At 42.4% G+C, this 19,472-nt stretch overlaps 1 protein-coding gene across 2 annotated transcripts; it reads left to right on the forward strand.

The window, feature by feature from the left end:
* Positions 1–2,732: 2,732 nt before the first annotated feature.
* On the forward strand, positions 2,733–17,407 carry LOC140515373 (uncharacterized). Of its 2 annotated transcripts, XM_072626053.1 has the most exons (4): positions 2,737–2,816; positions 3,063–3,147; positions 11,152–11,196; positions 16,634–17,407. In XM_072626053.1, exons 3-4 carry the CDS (start codon positions 11,180–11,182, stop codon positions 17,304–17,306), a joined length of 690 nt encoding a protein of 229 aa, XP_072482154.1. In that variant the 5' UTR covers positions 2,737–2,816; positions 3,063–3,147; positions 11,152–11,179; the 3' UTR covers positions 17,307–17,407. The 2 variants fall into 2 exon arrangements, with proteins under 2 accessions (XP_072482155.1, XP_072482154.1); XM_072626054.1 differs by lacking the exon at positions 3,063–3,147 and having other exon boundaries at positions 2,733–2,816.
* Positions 17,408–19,472: the final 2,065 nt, after the last annotated feature.

Here is a 19,472-nt window from a genome sequence, read left to right on the forward strand (position 1 = left end):
CGGGACTGTTACTTTTATTTATTTATTTATTTTTAAATCTCTAGAGCCTGGAACATAATAGACCTTTAATAAATGCTTATTATTAAACTGAATGAATAGGCTGATTGTATATACGTAGAGGAAATTCGAGGCCGTATTGTTTTTTGGAAGCACCATGAATCACCAGAAACAGAGGGCTCTGGGAAATTGCCTCGATTTTCAGTACCTAATGGAAAATCCTGGTCCTGAGGAACTGGGAATCAGAGCTTATATCTGGTTGGAGAGTCAGGAATAGGGAAGAACACGGAGCACCTGGCAGGGTTTCTGGATCATATATTTAGAGCTTAAAGGAACATCAGAGATCATTCAGTCCAAGTTAAATTCTTTAAAAATTTTAATTAATTGATTAATTTTAATTAAATTAAATTTTACAGAGGAGGAAACTGAGGCTCAGGGAAGGGAAGTGACTTGCTCCAGGTCACACAGAACTGGGACTTGAACTCATGCCTTTTGACTTTAAATCTGACTATATCTCATTGCCCTTCCTGGAAGCTTCTGGGTTCAGGTTAAAAGACATTTAGTGGCCTCACTGGTTGCTGCAGGGACCTCAGGGCAAATATAAGGGCTCTGACAACTGGGTTGGAGGACAGGGTTCACCAAAAACAATTTGACTGAATTCCCTCCTGTGGGAATTCAGAGAAGGGCTACTGCTTCCAAGTTTCTAGGGGCAGCGGCCATTTAGCCTCTCCCAAACTGCCTGGGCCACCACTTCCTGTCAGCCAGCCAATAAGGGAGCATGGCCAGGGATGAGTTTTTTAAAAGTTCATTTGTGTGACTGGAAACAAGTCCCTTGAACTCTCTGAGTTTCAGTTTCCTTGTGTGTAAAGTATCGGGAGTAGGAGAGCAGGACTAGAGAGAAAGAGCTCTGGATTTGAAATTCTAGGATCTGTCACTTACTCCCTGACCTTGGAAAAGTCATCTCTCCTCTTTGGGCCACTGAAAGATGAGGGGGGATGAATCAGATGATTTCTAAGGTTTTGGCCAATTAAATCCTATGAGCCCATGGTCTCAAAGCTCAACACTGACTTTGCGGAACATTTGTGGAGAGTGGTGTGGCAGGGCCTCTTTACTCATTATTATTCATTAGTTTATAATTCCCCGTCACTATCTTAGAATCAGACAGTCTCTTGGCAACATAAACAGTGTGTGTAACATACATACGTTGCAATTATTTCATCAGTTATTCATCTACTCATCTGGAAAGCTAGAGGTGTGAAATGAGTGCTCAAATTAGGTCATCAGATTCTTCCTTTGGATCTGAATTATTCATGTTCTTGCCAGGACATGACCACTGACTAGCCATTCATGGAAACCTTTTCCAAATGCTGGGCAATGATGCTGCGGCCTTTATGACAACCAAAAAGGAAGTGGACTTCCATGGTGTCATAGAATGCTCATGCTAGGGACCTTAGAAATCATCGTGTTAACTCTCCCATTTTACAAAGGGAGAACTGAAGCCAGAATCACCAAGCATTTATTAAACACATACAATGTGACAGACTGGAGAAGAAAACGGGAAACCACTCTAGCATTTTTGTCAAGAAAGCCCTATGGACAGTATTGGCATGCTGTGATCTTGTGTCACGAAAAGTCAGGCATGACCGAACAACAAATATGACAGGCATTGGGCTAAAAGTTGGGGTTACAAAGAAAGACAGAAAAGGTCTCTGCTCTCAAGGAGCTCACAGGCCAGTGAGGGAGATAACATGCAAAGAACCCTGTGCAAACAAGCTAGATACAAGATAAATTGGAAATAATCAACAGAATGAAGGGACTAAGATTGGGGAGAGCAAGAAGAGGCTTCCTGCAGGAGGAGGAATTGGAGCTGGGCCTTGAAGGAAGCCAGGGAAGGCAGGAAGAGAAGGGGAAGGAAGCCTGGAGAGGTAGAAAGGCCCCAGGTTTGGGAGGGCTTTGAACACCAAAGAGAGGATTTGGGATTGGATCCAGAGAAGGGAAGTGCCCAAAGCCTTACAATAAGAGGCAGCCCAGTGGATTGGAAAGAGAAGAAGATCTTGAGTTCAAGGTCCCAGGTTCAAATCCCCAATCTACCAAATATTTGACATGTGACCTTGGGCAAATCACTGGCCTTCAGCTTCTTCCTCTGTACAATGAGAGGTTGGACTAGAAGCTCTCCAAAGTCCTTTCCAGCTCTAAGTTGTGTCATTGCCATGAAAGTTGAAAGAGCTATGCAGATACAAGATGGTTCTAGCTATCATTATTGCGATTTTAGGCTATTTTTCCTTGATAAGTCAATGCCTGTAAGAGAAAGTCATGCCTAAATGTCAAAAGCCCCAAACTAACCCCGCCCCAGACTTTGCCTATGGCAATGGTCCCATTGACTACACCCTTGGCAGAGCCCATCATGGATACAACTATTGGTGTGTCAGAATGTTTAGAAGGCAGTTTACTTGGTCTTGAACCCAAGCTTTAACTTGTCCGGAGACTTAGACTACATTCCCACAGAGAAGGACTTCAGCCTTGAGTTCCTCGGAGGGAAACTTGAAGACAGTTAGTTATGCCATGAGGACAGAAACATTACCTCCTCCAGATTGCACAAAGGCTTATTAACAGTTGTGATTCAGATATTTCTTGTGAAATCTGCTGTTGGGCATGGAGCCTAGAAGACTCTGTATGGCTCACTCTAGATAGATGATTTTACTCAAGGCCCACAACTAAATATATCTCCAGGAAAAAGAAAGATTAAGTGATTTTGACCCTGGTGCCACTCGGCTATACACATCACTGGTGAAGAGAAGAGGGCTGGCTCACCATCCCAAGTAAGTTCTTTTCTGAATCTTTTTTTGGGGGAGGTCTCTGCACAGTAACTGAGTGTCATATCTCCAACTAATCCTGAAAGTGGGGACAACTGGGAGAGAGAGAAAATGGAAGCCAGTTAACAACAGATGAGAAGAGCAATGCTTACTTTGGAATGTAGTACCCAAATCGTTTCACTTAAAGCTCAACAGATCCTGCTTGCTTTATATTGCCAACGTTCCAGATGTGTGTCTCTTCTTTTTAACTAGACCATGGTTTCTGGTATGGTGGAAAGAGCCCTGCATTGGGAATAAGCAGACTCATGTTTGAATGATGGCTTTGCCACTTAGCTAGGTGAGTTTGAGTAAGTCACTTCTCATCTCTGTGTGTTAATTTCCATATCTGTAAATGGGGATAACGGTGCTCCAATTATTTACTTCATGGGGCTGTTGTGAGGATCAAATGAGATGACAGTTATAAAGTGCTTGGCAAATTGTACTGCACTATAGAAATGTGAACTAGTGATAAACATCTTTAGTCATCACATTGTAGCTGGCTTAATGTCCCCCTTGACTCAACAGCACAGAGCTTGCCTAGGTAACATGGTATAGTGATATGGTATGGAGAAAAGTACTGGTTTTGGAGGCAAAGGACTTGGGTTTAAATAACACTTGGGTCTTCTACTGGCTAGCTTTTTGTCTTTGAGTATGCTGTTTACCTTCCCTGGACCTCAGTTGCCTCATCTGTAAAGTGAGGAGGTTGTATTGGATGTTCTTTAGGTTACTTCCAGGTCTAGATCTAAGAATGTTGGATGTATAAAAGTGAGGGGGGTGCGGAGTTGGCCTAGGTAGGTACTCTAAGCTTCCATCTTGGCTGATTACAGAGCCAGAGAACATGTGACCTTGAAGGCACTTCTTTCTTTATTTGTAAGAGAGGCCTTCTGGTTTTCACACCACAAGTTGCACGCCCCTTTAGATTGTCAGGTTTTGGATGGCTTTGACATAGGCATCAATTACAATACAAGTTATTTTCCTTCACACTTATCGAATCAAAACTGAGCAACAAATGCACTTGTGGTCCTCCTCACCATCCTCACCATCCCCTGTTCTCCGTGATCAAGACTGTTGGTCCTCCTCACCATCCTCACCATCCCCTGTTCTCCGTGATCAAGACTGTTCGTTGTGTTTCATTTGAGTTTCATTGTCTTTGAGGATTTTCATTTACATTCTCATTGTTGCAGATGTGGTTCTGGTTCTCAGCATCAGTTCATATAAGTGTTCCCCCAGATCTCGGAAATCCTCATATTTGTTGTTTGCATGATCCAACAATATTGCGTTATATACATGTGTAGTCTAGTATTTGGCAAATGAAGGGCTTTGTTTCCCACCTGTTTTTGTTAGCATGGAAATACATCTCTGAGTATGTTGGGATATATTTGTGTGTGTGCAGTTACCTATAATACTTCTCTTTATGTCTTTGACTTCCTTGAGTACACACCCAGTATTGCAACCCTTTATTTTCTAAGAGATGAACTGGAGGATGATAGAGGCAAACTAACTTGCTTGTAGTTATATTGTCATCTTGGCAGAATGAGGATTTGAGCCAAGATTTTCTGTATTGAAATCTAGGGCACTTTCCATTAGACCAGACTGCTTTTCAAAACTTCACATCATGTAAACAATCCCTCCATATTTGGGTTAAGATTCAGTTTTTCAATTCAGATAATACCATCTCCTACCATATACAAATAGTTCTAATATTTCCTGTTCCCTTGAAGAATTCTGAGTTTTATCTATCTAAAGACAAAGAGCCATGCCTCTTTAGATTCTGTCAGGTTTTGGATGCCTTTGACGTAGGGTAAGTGCATAGTTTTATCTTTGCTGTGGTTGGGAGACACCCTTTCATACATCCTGCATCTTGCACACATCAGCCAAATATACCTTTTGAAGTGGGGTTTCTGGGGCACATCGAGGTAGATGGCTAAGTGTGGGATTCTGAACCCTTCTGACACAGTTCCTGCCTGGTGGTGCTGGCAAAAGCAGCCTCATATGGGGCAAGAGACCTGTATTTCGTGATTTGGTAGAGTTTTTATCAGTAAACTACCTGAGGATTGAGGTTCTTTGAACGGGCACTGGGGAGTGGTGCACCATTTTTTCCCACCATCAGAAGGTGACCTCTCAGAGGGGAAATGGAGCTAGAAGTGAGGAAGTCAAAAGTGGCATAGATCTGCCTTGCTCAAGACTGCCTGACTGAGGTGTGCCCTTGGCTCACATGGAAGGCAAGGGAGTTTGTCTATGGTGAGCATGAACTTGTGGAAAGAGCCTAGAGCCACAAATAAAGAAACCAAATACATCAAAACACCCAATGGGCTGGGAGCCTCTGGCTGTTTCCCAAACTCTTTGCCTGAAAAGCCCAAACCAAGGAGCTCAAAGGAACATAGTTTGGGAGCTCAGAATCAAGCCTTTCATTTGTTTGCAAGCAAGCCAAAATCCAGAACTCATTTTCTCTCCAAAATAGTTCCATAGGAAAAAATCCAACTCCCCCCAAAACAAAATAGGTCCCTAGGGAGCTTGTGAGTCTCCATTCCCAAACTGTTCCACTTCTAATGGAATCTTTCAGGGGGTCAATGGCCACCCCAGATGGGATGAGCCAGGCATCCAGGGTGCCCTGGATGGTCTCTTTCTCTTCTTTGAAGTCAGCTTGGGCTCTTGGCTTTCTCAGAAATCTGGATTGGATGATGCTTCCTGCTTCCCCGTAGCACACATTCACTCATTTACCCTTAAGCTTGCTCATAGCCAGAGGTCAGTTCATGCCAGCGTTCGGACAGATGGGTGTGTTGAAAAAGCAAATTTCCTCCACGCTTATGTCTGCTTTATCTTTTCTTCTTGAAAAAACCCAACCCCGTCCCTTGTGGGCCACTCCTACCTCACTGACTGCCTTGACACTGAAGTCCACAGAGTATTGGACTAGATTTGGGGATTCTTTTTTTTTCATTTTTAAAAAAAGATTTGAAAAAATTTTATTCTTTCTAAATACATGTAAAATGATTTTTAACATTGTTTTTTTTTAAGTTTTGAGTTCCAGTTTTTCTTCTTCCCTCCCTTCTCTCTAGCCCTCATTGAGAAGGCAAGCAATTTGATATAGGTTATACATGCACAGTCATGCAGAACATATTTCCCCATTAGTCATGTTGTGAAAGAAAACACAAGACAAAACGACCCAAGAAAAACAAAGAAAATAAAAAATATGTTTAGATCTGCATTTTGACTACATCAGTTGGAATCTGGAGGTGGATAGCATTTTTCAGCATAAGTCCTTCAGAATTGTCTTGGATAACTGTAGTGCTGAGAACAGCTTAGTCGTTCACAGTTGACCTCTGTACAATACTGCTGTTACTGTGTACAGGGTTCTCCTGGTCTGCTCATTTCATTTTGTATCAGTTTGTGTCAGTCTTTCCAGGTTTTCCGTCATAATCATATATCACAACTTGTTTAGCCATTCCTTAAATGACGAGCATTCCATCAATTTCCAATTCTTTGCCACCACAAAAAGAGATGCTAGAAATATTTTTGTACATGTGGGTCCTTTTTTTTTTTTTTAAATCGCTTTAGGATACAGATCTAGTAGTGGTATTGCTGGGTCAAAGGGTATGCAGTTTTATAGCCTTTTGTACATAGTTCCAAATTGCTCTCCAGAATGGTTGGATCAATTCACAACTCTACCAACAGCACATTAGTGTCCCAATTTCCCCACATTCTCTCCAACATTTATAATTTTCCTTTTCTGTCATATTAGCCAATCTGATAGGTGTGAGGTCGTACCCCAGCATTGTTTTAATTTGCATTTCTCTATAGAGTCAGCATTTCTTACCTAGGATCTGTGAACTTGTTTTTTGAAAAAATGTTTTGATAACTATGTTTTGTTGTTATTTTTCTTCAGCTGTGTCTGACTCTTTGTGACCCCATTTGGGGTTTTCTTGGCAGAGATAATGGAGTGGTTTGCCATTTCCTTCTCCAGCTCATTTTACACATGAGGAAACTGAGGTCAACAGCATTGAGTGACTTGCCGAAGGTCACACAGCTAGTCAGTATCCGAGGCCAGATTTGAACTCAGGAAGATGAATTTTCCTGAGTCCAAGTCCAGTACTCTATCTACTACAGCGCCATCTACCTTCCCCAAATGGTTGATAACTATATTTAAGTATAATTGGTTTCCTTTGTAATCCTATGTGTTTATGCATGTAAAAACATTATTCTGAGGAGTTCATAGGCTTCACCAGACTGCTCAAGTTGCCCAGGATACAGAAAGATTAAGAACCTGTGGTTTTTAACTAAGGTTAAGGTCCATTCTAGCTCTAACATCTATGATTCCTGTCTCACTCATCCCTATTCCCAACTTCCACCCCACAACATCCTCTCAGGCAGGATCGTGCTCTCAGTCATTTATAATTGGGTGTGGATGAGTTTGTCATCATGGTCTCTTGGGAGAGGTTACTTAGCTTGATCTCTCAATAAAGAATGCAATGAAAGGTCTGCACCCTTGTTAAAAGCATTCCAGGCATCAGTGAGCAGATGGTAGGAGGAACTTTGGGAGAAACCAAAGGGAATTTCTTTTTCCCCAGACTCTCAGACCCTACCACATATATGATCACTTATAAAGAATAATAGTCCCTGCTTCTGTACTACTAACAATCGCTGTTGTAAAGAAACAAACAGTCTTTCCTGTTTTAAGGAAAACAACAGCCCTAGAAGTTTGTGAGTGCAAGCCTTATTGGTCCAATTTTATATAAGGGAAAACGGAGGCTTATGGAAAGTAAATTACTTTCCTAAGTTAATATAGCCAGTCAGTATTCCAGTATGGATCACACACACTCCAGGTCTGGTGCCCTTCCACCTGTAGAACCTCTGTCCACCTACATGTTGTGATTAAAGGGTACCCCAAAGTTAGCAGTGTGCTAAAGCCAGCGTGGGACCACCTTGTAAATGCTGATTCCTAAATTTTTGTCATGAGCATATACACTGGGGATATTTGCAGATGCCACAAGTCATGACTTGATTTATTGTTTTACTGAATGTCTAGACTTAAGAAGTGATGCAGAAAATGCTACTAATAATGAAAATTAAATTTATGAGTGTATCATGGGTCATTTTTTGTTTTAGAGAGCTGGTTGTTGAATATTTACCAGCACACTACTACCAAATCCCATCCTCAACCTACCAACTGATCATGGGAGTGGAAAAGATCAAGATTAGTCTTTTCTAGGCCCCTGTTAAAGGACGAATGTCACCTGGGAGAAGAAACTCATAAGCTCCTTCCTAAGTAGTAACTATTCATAGATCCCAAATTTTAGAAATGGTAAAGAGGTTCTCCTCCCATGCTAGTAAATCATGTTTCATTCCAAAGATTCTTATATTTAAATATAGCACTGTGAAAGACTGATAGACTTCCATGTCCCTAAGAGATGAACGTGGAATTTCCGACACTACGGTCCTTAGAAAGAAGGGTCATTTTGAGGCTGGGGTTTGTTCCAGCATCAATGAAATCAAACTTGTTTCTCTTACTTGTAAAGCTGGCTCTTGCTGATATGTGTAGTCTCAAAGTCAAAGGACCTAGGTTTAAAATATAACATTTAAAATTCAAAATATAGTATATGTCACTCTCTGTGTGACAAAAGTTATATCTATACTCTGAACCCCCATTCCCTCATTTGTAAAGTTAAACTACATTAGGAGTTCTTAATCTGGGGGCTATGAACTTTTTCAATAACTGTATTACAATATAACTGTATATAACTGGTTTTCTTTTTCTTCCTATTAATTTTATTTTGTGCATTTAAAAACATGATCCTGAGAAGAGGTTCCCAGGTTCACAAGGCTGTCCAAGGGGCCATGCCATACAACAAAGTAAAGAACCCCTGGATTAGAGAATTTCCCAGTTCTCAATCTTACGATGTTATGAAATATTTTGATGCTCTGAGCATTTCATCAGAGCCTAACCAGTTAAAGGAAGCTAACAAGTGTACAAGCATCCTCTTCTTCCTCACACAAAAGGGTGCTTTGGGTAAAGTGGTATGTGGAAAGAGAAGGGGCCAGTCGAGCGCGAGTGCCAACCAAGGCAGGCCTTATATAGAGGAGGAATGGGCAGCCGCCGACATCTTGTGATATGAGGAGTGAGCAAAAGCTCCAAATTTTTTCCATTAGCCTGTTACTGGGTCTGAAATTGGCATTGTCAGAGTACCTCCTCTCTGTCTAGTTCCATTTGATTAAACTCAGATTTATTACGTATTAAGGTATTATATTTACAAGAGCCTTGTTAGCATTTGCCCTTTACCAGGAAAGAGCGATTGATCATGCAGGCACAGTTGAGTTAAAGAAATGAGCTGGGGACCTAAGGGACCTAAGAGGATGGATCCATGGATAGGTAAGTTTTGATAAGGACTGGGGTTCACTAGTTGGAAAAGGTCCAGAGTATGCCTTTAGTGAGGTCCTACACCCAGGGTTGGTGAGGGTAGTCCTAGGTGTCTAGACTGGATCAAAGACAAAATTCATCTACTTTGCAACTTGGCCATGGGCTGGCCCTGGATGTTCAGGTCTTGATGGGCCATAGGATTTCAAACTAAAGTTCTTTTGTGGTCATCTACAACTCTTTCATTTTAGAGATAAGGAAATTGAGGCTCAGGGAAGGCAAATGATTTGATCAAGGTCAAATATGTAGAAAATAGCAGAGTTTGGGACAGGAATCCAGGTTGTCTGATTTTAAATGCAGTGCCTTCTCCCATACATTACGTATTTCAGTCAATCAGACAACAAGCATTTCTTTAAGTGTCTACTTGTGACAGGCACTGTGCTAAGCACCAGGGATACAAAGAACGGCAAAAAACAATCCCTGCTCTCATGGAGCTCACAATGTAACCGGGGAGATGATATACAAACAACTATGTACAAGCAAGATCCATATAGTATAAATTGGGGGTAGACTCACAAGGAAGGCACTAAGATTAAGAAGGACGGAGAAAGGTTTCTTTCAGAAGGTGTAGGACTTTAGCTGAGATTTGAGGGAAGCCTGATATTTAAGAGCTGAATTTTTGCTGCAAAATAGAGCTGGAGATCATAGAAGACTCTAGAAGGTCTCTCAAATGTAACCTCTGCCATCCTTCTCCTGTACAATTCTGAGCACCGCTCATTGCCTGTCCAAGATCTATGTGCTGATGGAATAAGTCAATGGGCTTCCTGGCCCATTACCTATCACGATCTGTAGAGTGTGCATGGAGGCTGGCTGCTCTCTACAGGTCCAGGTTGGAGGGGATCTCCTCTGAAGTCTCTTCCAGGTCTGAGTCTGTGACTTCAAGCCCTGCATTTCCTCAAACTATAAATTTTTAAATGATTGCCTCTGAAAACTATAAAGTGGTAGATGCATATGAAAGATGATTGTCAGTATTAATTAGCAGTCATCAAAGACAAGGATGTGTATTAGCTGTGTGGGGGGATTGCCCAGGATATAGGAATGCCTCATCATGATGTGGAGGTGACCTTGGGTTCTCCAAGGCTATGCCACTTAGGTGTATGCTTTGTCAAGTCTTAGAAAACTGGAAAAGCTATGGAGTCTTAGTAATACTAAGCGGTGAGTCTCCAAAGCTATGAGTTTGCAGAACTGACCCTGGAGGAGGAGGATGCTGATCATGATAATGGAGGTCAATCAAGGTTTGCAGAGCACTTTACATTCATTATCTCATTTGAGCTTTACAATGACCCCTGGAGGTAAATACTATTATTCCTATTATACAGATGAGGAAGCTGGGACCCAGAGAAGTTAAATGACCTGTCCAGGGTCCTACCTCTAATAAGTGTCTGAGGTGGGATTCAAACCCAAGTCTAGCACTGTCTACTGTGCCACACTGCCTCTCAAGTCTGGAGCGACTGGTGATGATTGATGGAGACAGTATCTTTTTGAGGGGTGAGGATCAGAACTGTGCTTCCCTTGGTATAGGGAAGGAACTCTGAATGGGGAACCTCTCTCTACCAATACAGATCAACAAGTGTTCTGTAACTGGTGGGGCCCTGAGAGGTTAAGGGAAATGGCCAGCACGTGTCAGAGGCAGGATTGGAACTCAGGTGTTTGTGACTGAAACCAAGACTGTGGCTGGCCTCATATTCACTATACCTAGACAACTGTAGCTCCTCCAAGCAGTGAGATGCTTCCAAGTACAGGCTTTATAATCTTGGGGATCTCAAAGGAATGCCTGGCATTAGACTGACACCAAGCCTTTGCATGTGACTCACCAGGTGCCGATATGGGGATTTTATGGATGCTTTCAGTTGTTTTGCAAAGCTTGTAGTAACTGCTATTTTCTTTCCTTAGATTTCCCCCCTACATTCCCAAGTTATTGATGGCCCCAGGACTGATGTAAGTGTATGACATTTTCTTTATGAAATTCCCAAAGCTCTTCCTTCTCCCATAGGGATTACAGTAAGGTGCCAAGAGCCTTGAGTGTTTCACAATGGCCAGCCTCCAAATCCGTGCAATGGGACAGACTAGGAGAGGGAGCCTTCCCCCCGGGGAGGGGAAGGAAGAAACCAGCAGAGATGGCGCTGGCAATCATCAGGATGTACCCAGAGCCTCCATCTTCTCTCCCACTATCTCCGGTAGCTGAAATAGAAGTCACTCGTCTAGCTAGTAGGAGAGACAGGATTTGAATAAGTTCCTCTTACTTTAATGTTCTTTCAGCGGCATCATGCTGCCTCTCAAGGAGCTCCCTTCTTTGCCTCCTTCCCCCCAACTTCTTTATGGCCAGTCCATGAACTGCTACTGTTTCCTCACCACTTTCTTTACTGCCATGATGTCCCATCTTGGAACACAAACCTAACCTTAACCTAGCAGTGGGGAATTCCTTGTCTATTGGGGGCACTGAGGGCGGGAATCGATCAGGTCACAGAATCAGGGAGATAGCAGGGGGAGTTTGCAGAAGTGACCCTGGAGGCAGAGGAGTTGAGTTTAAGGATGCATTCTAGCAGCTACTGTCTGTTGACCTTCGCAAGTCACTTTACCTGCCTGGGTCTTAGTTTCCTCATTTGTAAAATGAAGGATGACCTCTGGGGTTCCTTCCAGCTTTAAACCTATGCTCCTATGAAATTAAAAAAAAGTCTCAGTTTTGTTTTGAAAGATAAATCTAAAATGCTACATTCATACTTAAAATGAAAATGAGAGGTTATAAAACTATTCAATAAATGCAACAAATTATATTTCAATTCCTGCTGGTATAATGAAATGAGCACTGAATTTGGAATAGTAGCCTGGGCTTCAAATCTTAAGCTTACTGGCCATATAATTTGGGGCAAGGCATTTAATTTCTTCGAGGCTCAACTCTGTCATCTGTAAAATAGGAATAATTATATTTGCATTCCCTACCTCTCCACTTTATTGTAAAATGATGCATATAAAACTCTTTGTAAACTTAAAACATTGTGTCAGTTCTTCTTACATTATGGGAAGGAGGATGCAGAAGGTGGGTGAAAGAGATAGAGAGAGAGAGCCACACATACTGAAAAGTGACACACATATGGGACAGAGGGGCCAGTCTCCTGGGGATGCAGAGAAAGTAACTGCCTGCATGGTATACTTTTTGGGCTCTAGGAAGGAAGACTCCATTGCCATCCCAAGACATTCCCCCATCTCCACCTTTTCAGTGGGGCTTTTATTTGCTGACTTGACACAAAGATGGCAGCCCCATTCCTACAGAGGGTAGGCCCCTGCTTTATAGGAAGGGTATGGTGAGGAGAATTCTTAAACGTAAAAGAAATGTTTTCCTAGTGACACAGTATTACCAATCAATTAATCAATTGTACTCTGCTGAATCAGATGAGAGGAAGGATTGTTTCATTCTTTGTAACTCTAGCAACTACCACATACCTGGCGCATAGTAGGTGCTTAACAGATGCTTAGGGATTGACGGATTCAAACAAATCTTTTAAAGTCTAATTAGACCACTGGCACAAGCCAGTGACTGAAAAACTGAACAAAAGGGAGTATGTTCCCTAAACCCTAACTACACTCTACAAAGGTCATTGTGTTCTGCAATGCTGACCTCCAAAGTGGCCTCATGGTTAACATCTCAGACTTGGCTTTTGTTTCTCTTTCTGAACATCTGGTGTTCATTTCCAGTTAATTGTGGCTCTCATTGACCAGAGGCCAGTGGTGGTGGTGATGGGGGTTTCTCTGCCACTTTTGGGGTCTCCAAATGACAAATAATGGGTGCCTACATTTTAAGGGTATAAAACAGAGAATGGGGTGGGGAGGGATGTTTGCTTGCAAAATTGGCACTGCAATAATCTTCCTGAGAACTTGTCCTTGCCGTGCTCCTAGCTGCTAATGAGCAATGTGCTCAAAGAAGGAGAATGGAAAATGTGAGTTTCTTTCCCACTAATGGGAAAAATAAAAGCATTTCAAGATTTTTGCCTTAGGGAGAAATTCTAAGGTTTGAAGTACTCTGCATGGGATTTAGAGACAAAGTGCCAATAAAGGTCTCCATTTTACGGGAATGGGTGTTTTTTAAAAGATGGTAAAATTACCTCAAAGTAGTAACTCTAGCAGTAATACAGAGCCAAGCAGTAAGGCCTTCACTCAGAGCTTGAATAGTGGGGCAAAAAAAGGGAGACACTGAGTCTTTTTATTTTCCTACCATTTTACAAAATCACAGAATCAGAGACTTAGAGCTAGAAGGGATCTTAGAGGCTACTGAATTAAAACATCCCCAACTTCATTTTGCAGATGAGAAACTGAGGCACAGAGAAGTTAAGTGACTTGCCTAGGGTCACCATTCCAATAATTGCTATATATAAACCTGAGGTAGGATTTGAACCCAGAGCCAAGCCCAGAGCCCTGTCTAAGATCAGGCTGAGTTAGTTCCTCAGAAGCTGAGTGCTGACAGCATAGACCTTCCCCCAATATCAAGAGGGGTTCAGGTCTGAGCTACTTAGGTGCCGTACTGACTACTAACCAATGGGGTGACCATTTGGCAAAGCCATTTCCTTGCTTGCTGGGAGTGACATTTGCACCATGCCTCAATGCTTCAAAGGGTCCATGACCTCATCAGCATGGCTATTCAATGTCCACCATTTTGGGGTACAGATCACAACCTAGCCAGTCATTATCCTTTTTGACTCTTGTGCATGTCCTGTATTCCTCCAGAGTAGATCCACCCACTGGTGGAAGCCTTTCTTGGGGTCTTTTAGAGTTTTATGGATCCCAGTGCACCAATTGGGCATCCATCAGGAAAGATGCATGGTGGATAGAAACAGGATGCAGCACGTCACTAATGACGCGAGACCAGAAAAGAAGGTGAGCCAATCATGTAATGAAAGCCAGGGATAATAGATGGTATGATTCTATATAGGCATGAATTGACTAGGACTGTAATATCACCTGATAGGACAGAATGTGCTCTAGGTTCTGAAATATAGTTGGAAATTGAAGCTCCAATGGTGGACCCATTGGTGCAAAGCATTATAAAACAGGATACATCTATGGATGAGTAGAGGATGTATAAATGAACCTTTCTTTGAGTTAAGTAGTCTTCTTTGGCATTCTTTTATAGTACTACAGTATCATGGGATATAGACCTATAGATGAAGGGGACCTTCACAGTCATCTGGTCTAACCCCCTCCTATTCTAGATGAGGAAATGGAGGCCCAGAAAAGTCAATCGACTGTGACTTGTCCCAGGCCTTTCAGATTAGAAGTAGAAGAGCACTGATTAGAACTCAGATTCCTTGACTCCAAGTTCAGTCTTCTTCCCATCATACCCTGATGCCTCCAATCTCTCTTGGCCCTTCTGGGAAGCTTCCTTTGACACTCCAACTTTTACCAACTTGCTATCAGTGTTGCCCACTTTCTTGCCCAAATTGCAAACTTGTTTAATCTTTCTAAAAGCTTTTTGAGTAGAGCCCCTGATAGTTCTTGCTTTTCTGAGTTCTGGAGGCCCAATTAATCAATAATCATGTTTCTTGAACATTTCTTATGGGCAAGGCACAGTGCTAAAGGATGTAGGGAACAAAATACATATATGAGGTAGTAACTGCTGTCACATTCCCTGCAGTGGGACTGCTACATGTACCAGTGAATGGGGCTATCACAGCAACTGGGGGAAAGTTCCTCCTGGCTAAAGAGTGACAAGTTTTGTGTTGAGACCCAGTTGAGAACCAGGGTTTCCCCAGGCACCAAGACCCAAAAGACTGAAGCAGGAAAGGGAAGGTAGGGATAGGAATGGCGATTTCAAGGCAGAGGGCTCAGAAGCAGAGCAGTGGGTAGGGAGTAGGGTGTGGAGGCCTTGGCTGACTTGTCTGGCCCACTTTATCTCCTTGAATCTCTGCCCTTCAATTGTGTTGTGGACATTCCCTCCCCTCACCTGCTCTGAGGTATACTGTGGGGCCTCTTTTTTCTTCAGTTAATCATAGAAAATGTGGGAGTAGACATCATCCCTCAAGGAATTTAGAGTAAAGCTGAGGAATAACCCACCATATACGATGAAGACACAAAGAATAGGAGGGAGGGATTGTAACAGTATAGACTTAAAGTTGGAAGAGACCACCATAATTCTAACCCCCTAATTTTACAGATGAGGAAACTGAGGCACAGAGAACTTAAGTGCCTTTTCCAGTGTCACACAGCTGGTGTCTGAGACAGGATTTGAATTTAGGTCTTCTTGATTCCAAGTCTCATGCTTCATCTACCGTTCTACACTGCCAGACATATGTATTATCAATATGAAACGAAACATTTTGGGTTGGAATGAAATGATGCTGATCAGGCATAAGAGGGAAAGGAAGGGAATAATCATTTATTAAGCACCTACTATATGCCAGGCACTATGCTAAGCAATCTACAGATATTACCTCATTTGTTTCCCATAACAACCTTATGAGGCAGGTTCTGTTATTACCCTTGCTTTACAATGAATGAAACTGAGGCAAAGAGAGGTTAAATGACTTGCTCAGGGTGACACAGCTAGTGAGTGTCTGAGGTTGGATTTAGATTCAGGTCTTCCTGACTCCCGGCCCAGTGCTCAATCCACTGCATCACCTAGCTGCATAGGCCATTCCTTCTGTAATAACTCTCACTTTTAAGAGAATGCTAACCGTGCTTCTGTTTTAAATGGTATATTAGGAAAGGCATCAATCTGGGAGTCAGAGAGCTTTGATCCAAATCCTGACTCCTCTTCTTATTATCTGTGTGATCTGAGGTAAGTCCTTTAGTCTCTCTGCGCTTCTGTCTCCTCTGTGTTATGAGAGGGCTTCCTCCCTATGGTGCTCTCCATCTTGAAATCCTCTGTTCTGTGTCAAAAGACTTGACTGTCAGTTTTGCCTGGCCAGTCTATTTTCAATGAAGCAGATCAGTCATCTACCCCTCTATTTTCATAGGCCTGTTAGTTGTGGCCAACTGGAGGAATCATACCCTTCCTCCAGCAGATTCTTATCCCATGTTATTTGCAGGTAAGCTCCTCTTCTGTGTGGATGCATTTGTGCATCCATGTAAGGAGAAATGGAATTGCTCCTTCTTCTTCCCTGCAACTCAGTTCATGAGAGCCAATAAGGACAAGTCTCCTCTGCATGCAAAAAAGCACAGAAATGGAACCCAGACGTTGTCTTTATCATTGATCACCACCACAAGGGGTGAATGGTTTCATGATGATACATGATCTGCTCTGAAAGGGTTTTAAGCAAACATATGAAAGATGTTAGTGTGTGCTAGTGTGCTCAAGAGAGTCGATTAGGCTCTAGGTTTGAGGAAGTCTGTTATTTGACCTAAAGACTCAGTCTAATTTCTTTCCTTCTTCACATCCTTTTAGGAATCCTTTCCAGTTCCAAGGGTTCACCAAGCGAGATCATATGAAAGATCTCCGAAGGTACCTGATGTTCAAATATCTCCAGTATCTCATCTTGCCATTTCCCAATGTCGTCATCAGCTTGCTGGGCCTGTGTGCTAGTCTATATGTCGTACTGCTCCTGATGTCTCCCAAAATTTCCAGGAAATCCACCATAGTATTTATTCAGAATGTGGCCCAGGCAGACATCCTGGTGGGGTTTAGTGTGTTTGCCATGATCCAAGATGCCTCCCAGGATGAAAAAGCATCATGTTCTTTTTACACAGCCCTGTGGCAAAACTTCCAGACTGCAAATGCCCACGTCAGCTCCCTTTTGCTCAGCTGTGTAAGTCTGGAGGCCTTCCTGATCACATTCCTTCCAGCTGAGACCCGCCATATAAGAACCATCAGATCTGCTAGGGTGGTTTCTAAGTTCATCTGGATTTCTGTCATTGCTGAGTGTATTGTTTATCAGCTGGAGTGCTTAAAGGACCTCAACATCGCTTCTCTGGGTGCACCCAAGCACATGTTGGTGCTGCTTAACTTCTGCAATGGAGCAGCAGCCCTGATGAAATCATTCATTTATCCCATTGGTTTACTCTTAAGAATCATCAACATGTATCTCTTTTATAAGATATTCTTCAGTAGGTCACCTTGAAGTGATTCCAAAAGGAGATGCTCAGGGACTGGGCAGAGGAAGAGAAACATATATAGGATCTGTAAACTGAGACTTAGAGGAATGCTTAGGGATGTCTGGCCCTCATTATTGGTTCTTATTAGGTGTTTGCCATGTATTGCTTTATGTCAAAGAGCATGTGAAAAGCATAGAGACTATCTTGGAGGAGTTCATAGGCTCCTAGATTTAAAGCTGGAAGGGAACTGTAAAATCGAGCCTGGCCTGTCATCTTATAGAGGAGAGAGAGGTCCAGAGAGGCCCATGTCCTATGGTCACACAGGTAATAAGTGTCAGAATCAGGATTTGAACTTAGGTCCTCTGACTCCAAATCTCATTGTATCATGAGAGGTGAAATTGATTAAACCACTTTAATCCTATAATCATGAATTCTTCATTGATTGTCTACTACATACAAAGCATTGAACTAAGTGCAGTGAGGGGGATAGATACTTAGGGCCTGGCCTCCAGGAGCTTACAGTGCAGAGAGGAAGATAAGACTAACACAAAGCAGTATAAACTAAGAGGAGATGGCAGAATGGAGTCACAACCTTGGCTAAGTCATTTCCAATGTGTGGGCCTCTGTAAAATGAGGGAACGGATTCTTTCAGCCCTGACATTCTACGACATCCTGAATGAATGATCCAAACATGAGGTGCTACAGACTCTCAAAGGAAGGCCGTAACAGGCTTTGTTTCTGAGGTGGGCGGGGGAAGGTCTTGCCAAGGAGGTGGTAGGCTATGAGCTAGATTTGAAGGCTAAGCTTGTCACCACCCCACGTACCTCCCAGAGCCGCTCTCTTGGCCAAATGCAAGTTGGTTAGGTCTGTTTTTCTGGATATCTATTGTTCTATGCAAAGCTCTTGTTAGAGATTGGTCTCAGGAAAGTGGTTCTCCCTTAATTTCCTCCATCTAACATTTCTGGTGATTGAACCACAAGGTGTTTCAAGTGGGCATGCTGGATTGGATCTACATGTAATAAATATATCATTTGCCCTAAGACATTCTTTTGTCCCCTTGCTCTATCTATGTAGTTGGTAATATAATAGTTTACATTTTTCTAGAGTTTGAAGGTTTGTAAAGTACTTTACACACATTATTTCAATTGATCTTCACAACAGCCCTTCCAAGTAGGAAATGTAGTACACTTATCACCATTTTATGATGAAGAAACTAAGGCTTCAGTGACTTGCCCATGTCAAAGTCAGGATTTGAACTCAGGTCTTCCCGACTTCAAGTCTAACAGTGGTTATTACACTGTTCTGCCTCCTGTAATAAATGGAATTATTGAGTAAGAACCTTCTGCATAGTTGAAGTCTGTGGACCTGTAAATGATTGGCTCATACTAGGTTCCTGAACAGGAACTTTCCCTTAATGGACATCTTTGGGTCAACAACTTGAAGTTAAACACAAGGACATCTGGGGAGCAGAAAATGGAAGCATGAGGAGGCAGGAAGTCCTGGACATCTCGCACAATAAAGAGCTGCACATGTGCTAGTCAGACTAGAAGATTCATAAGATCCCCACTCTAAACCCATGATCCTATGGGATTGGCCCATAGAGGACCTGATGGACTGACAGACAAACTGACTCCTAAGAGTGGTGCTTTCTAACTGGCTGGGATTACTTCTTGCTCCTCCCTCTGACATGACTCTCTTTAGAGTATAACCCACTTTCCATACTCCTCCTTCCTTTTGCTTCCTCTCCTAATCCCTATAGAGAATGAGAATAAATGATCAAAGCCAAAAGACTCAAACTCTCTCCTGTGGTATTTTCACTCTTTACAGGTCAAAGAGTAAAGCTAGAAATCCCCTTTCAATCCTCTTGCCAGCCCCACCCCCATCCTCATGAAGAGATCAACTCAACTGAAGTGATTCCTTGAAGTGGATCGTAGGCCAAATGACACTGGTTCTGATAATGGCAGCCAAGCTCATGCTCCTGAATATTTCCCTCATCTTCCCAGAAATAAAGTGTGGCTTTAGAAATGCTTCTTAGTATGCAGGAAGGAGTACTTGGATTGAATTTCAAGAGTGCTGAATTCTCTAGTTCTAGATTTGCCACTTATTAGCTGTGTGACCTTGGGTAAATCCCTTTTCCTCTATGGGCCTTGATGTCCTTTTTAAGTAAAGGGGGTAGCCTGAGTGATTTCTTT

Source organism: Notamacropus eugenii, chromosome X, assembly GCF_028372415.1.
Source record: "Notamacropus eugenii isolate mMacEug1 chromosome X, mMacEug1.pri_v2, whole genome shotgun sequence".
Taxonomy (NCBI): Eukaryota; Metazoa; Chordata; class Mammalia; order Diprotodontia; family Macropodidae; genus Notamacropus; species Notamacropus eugenii.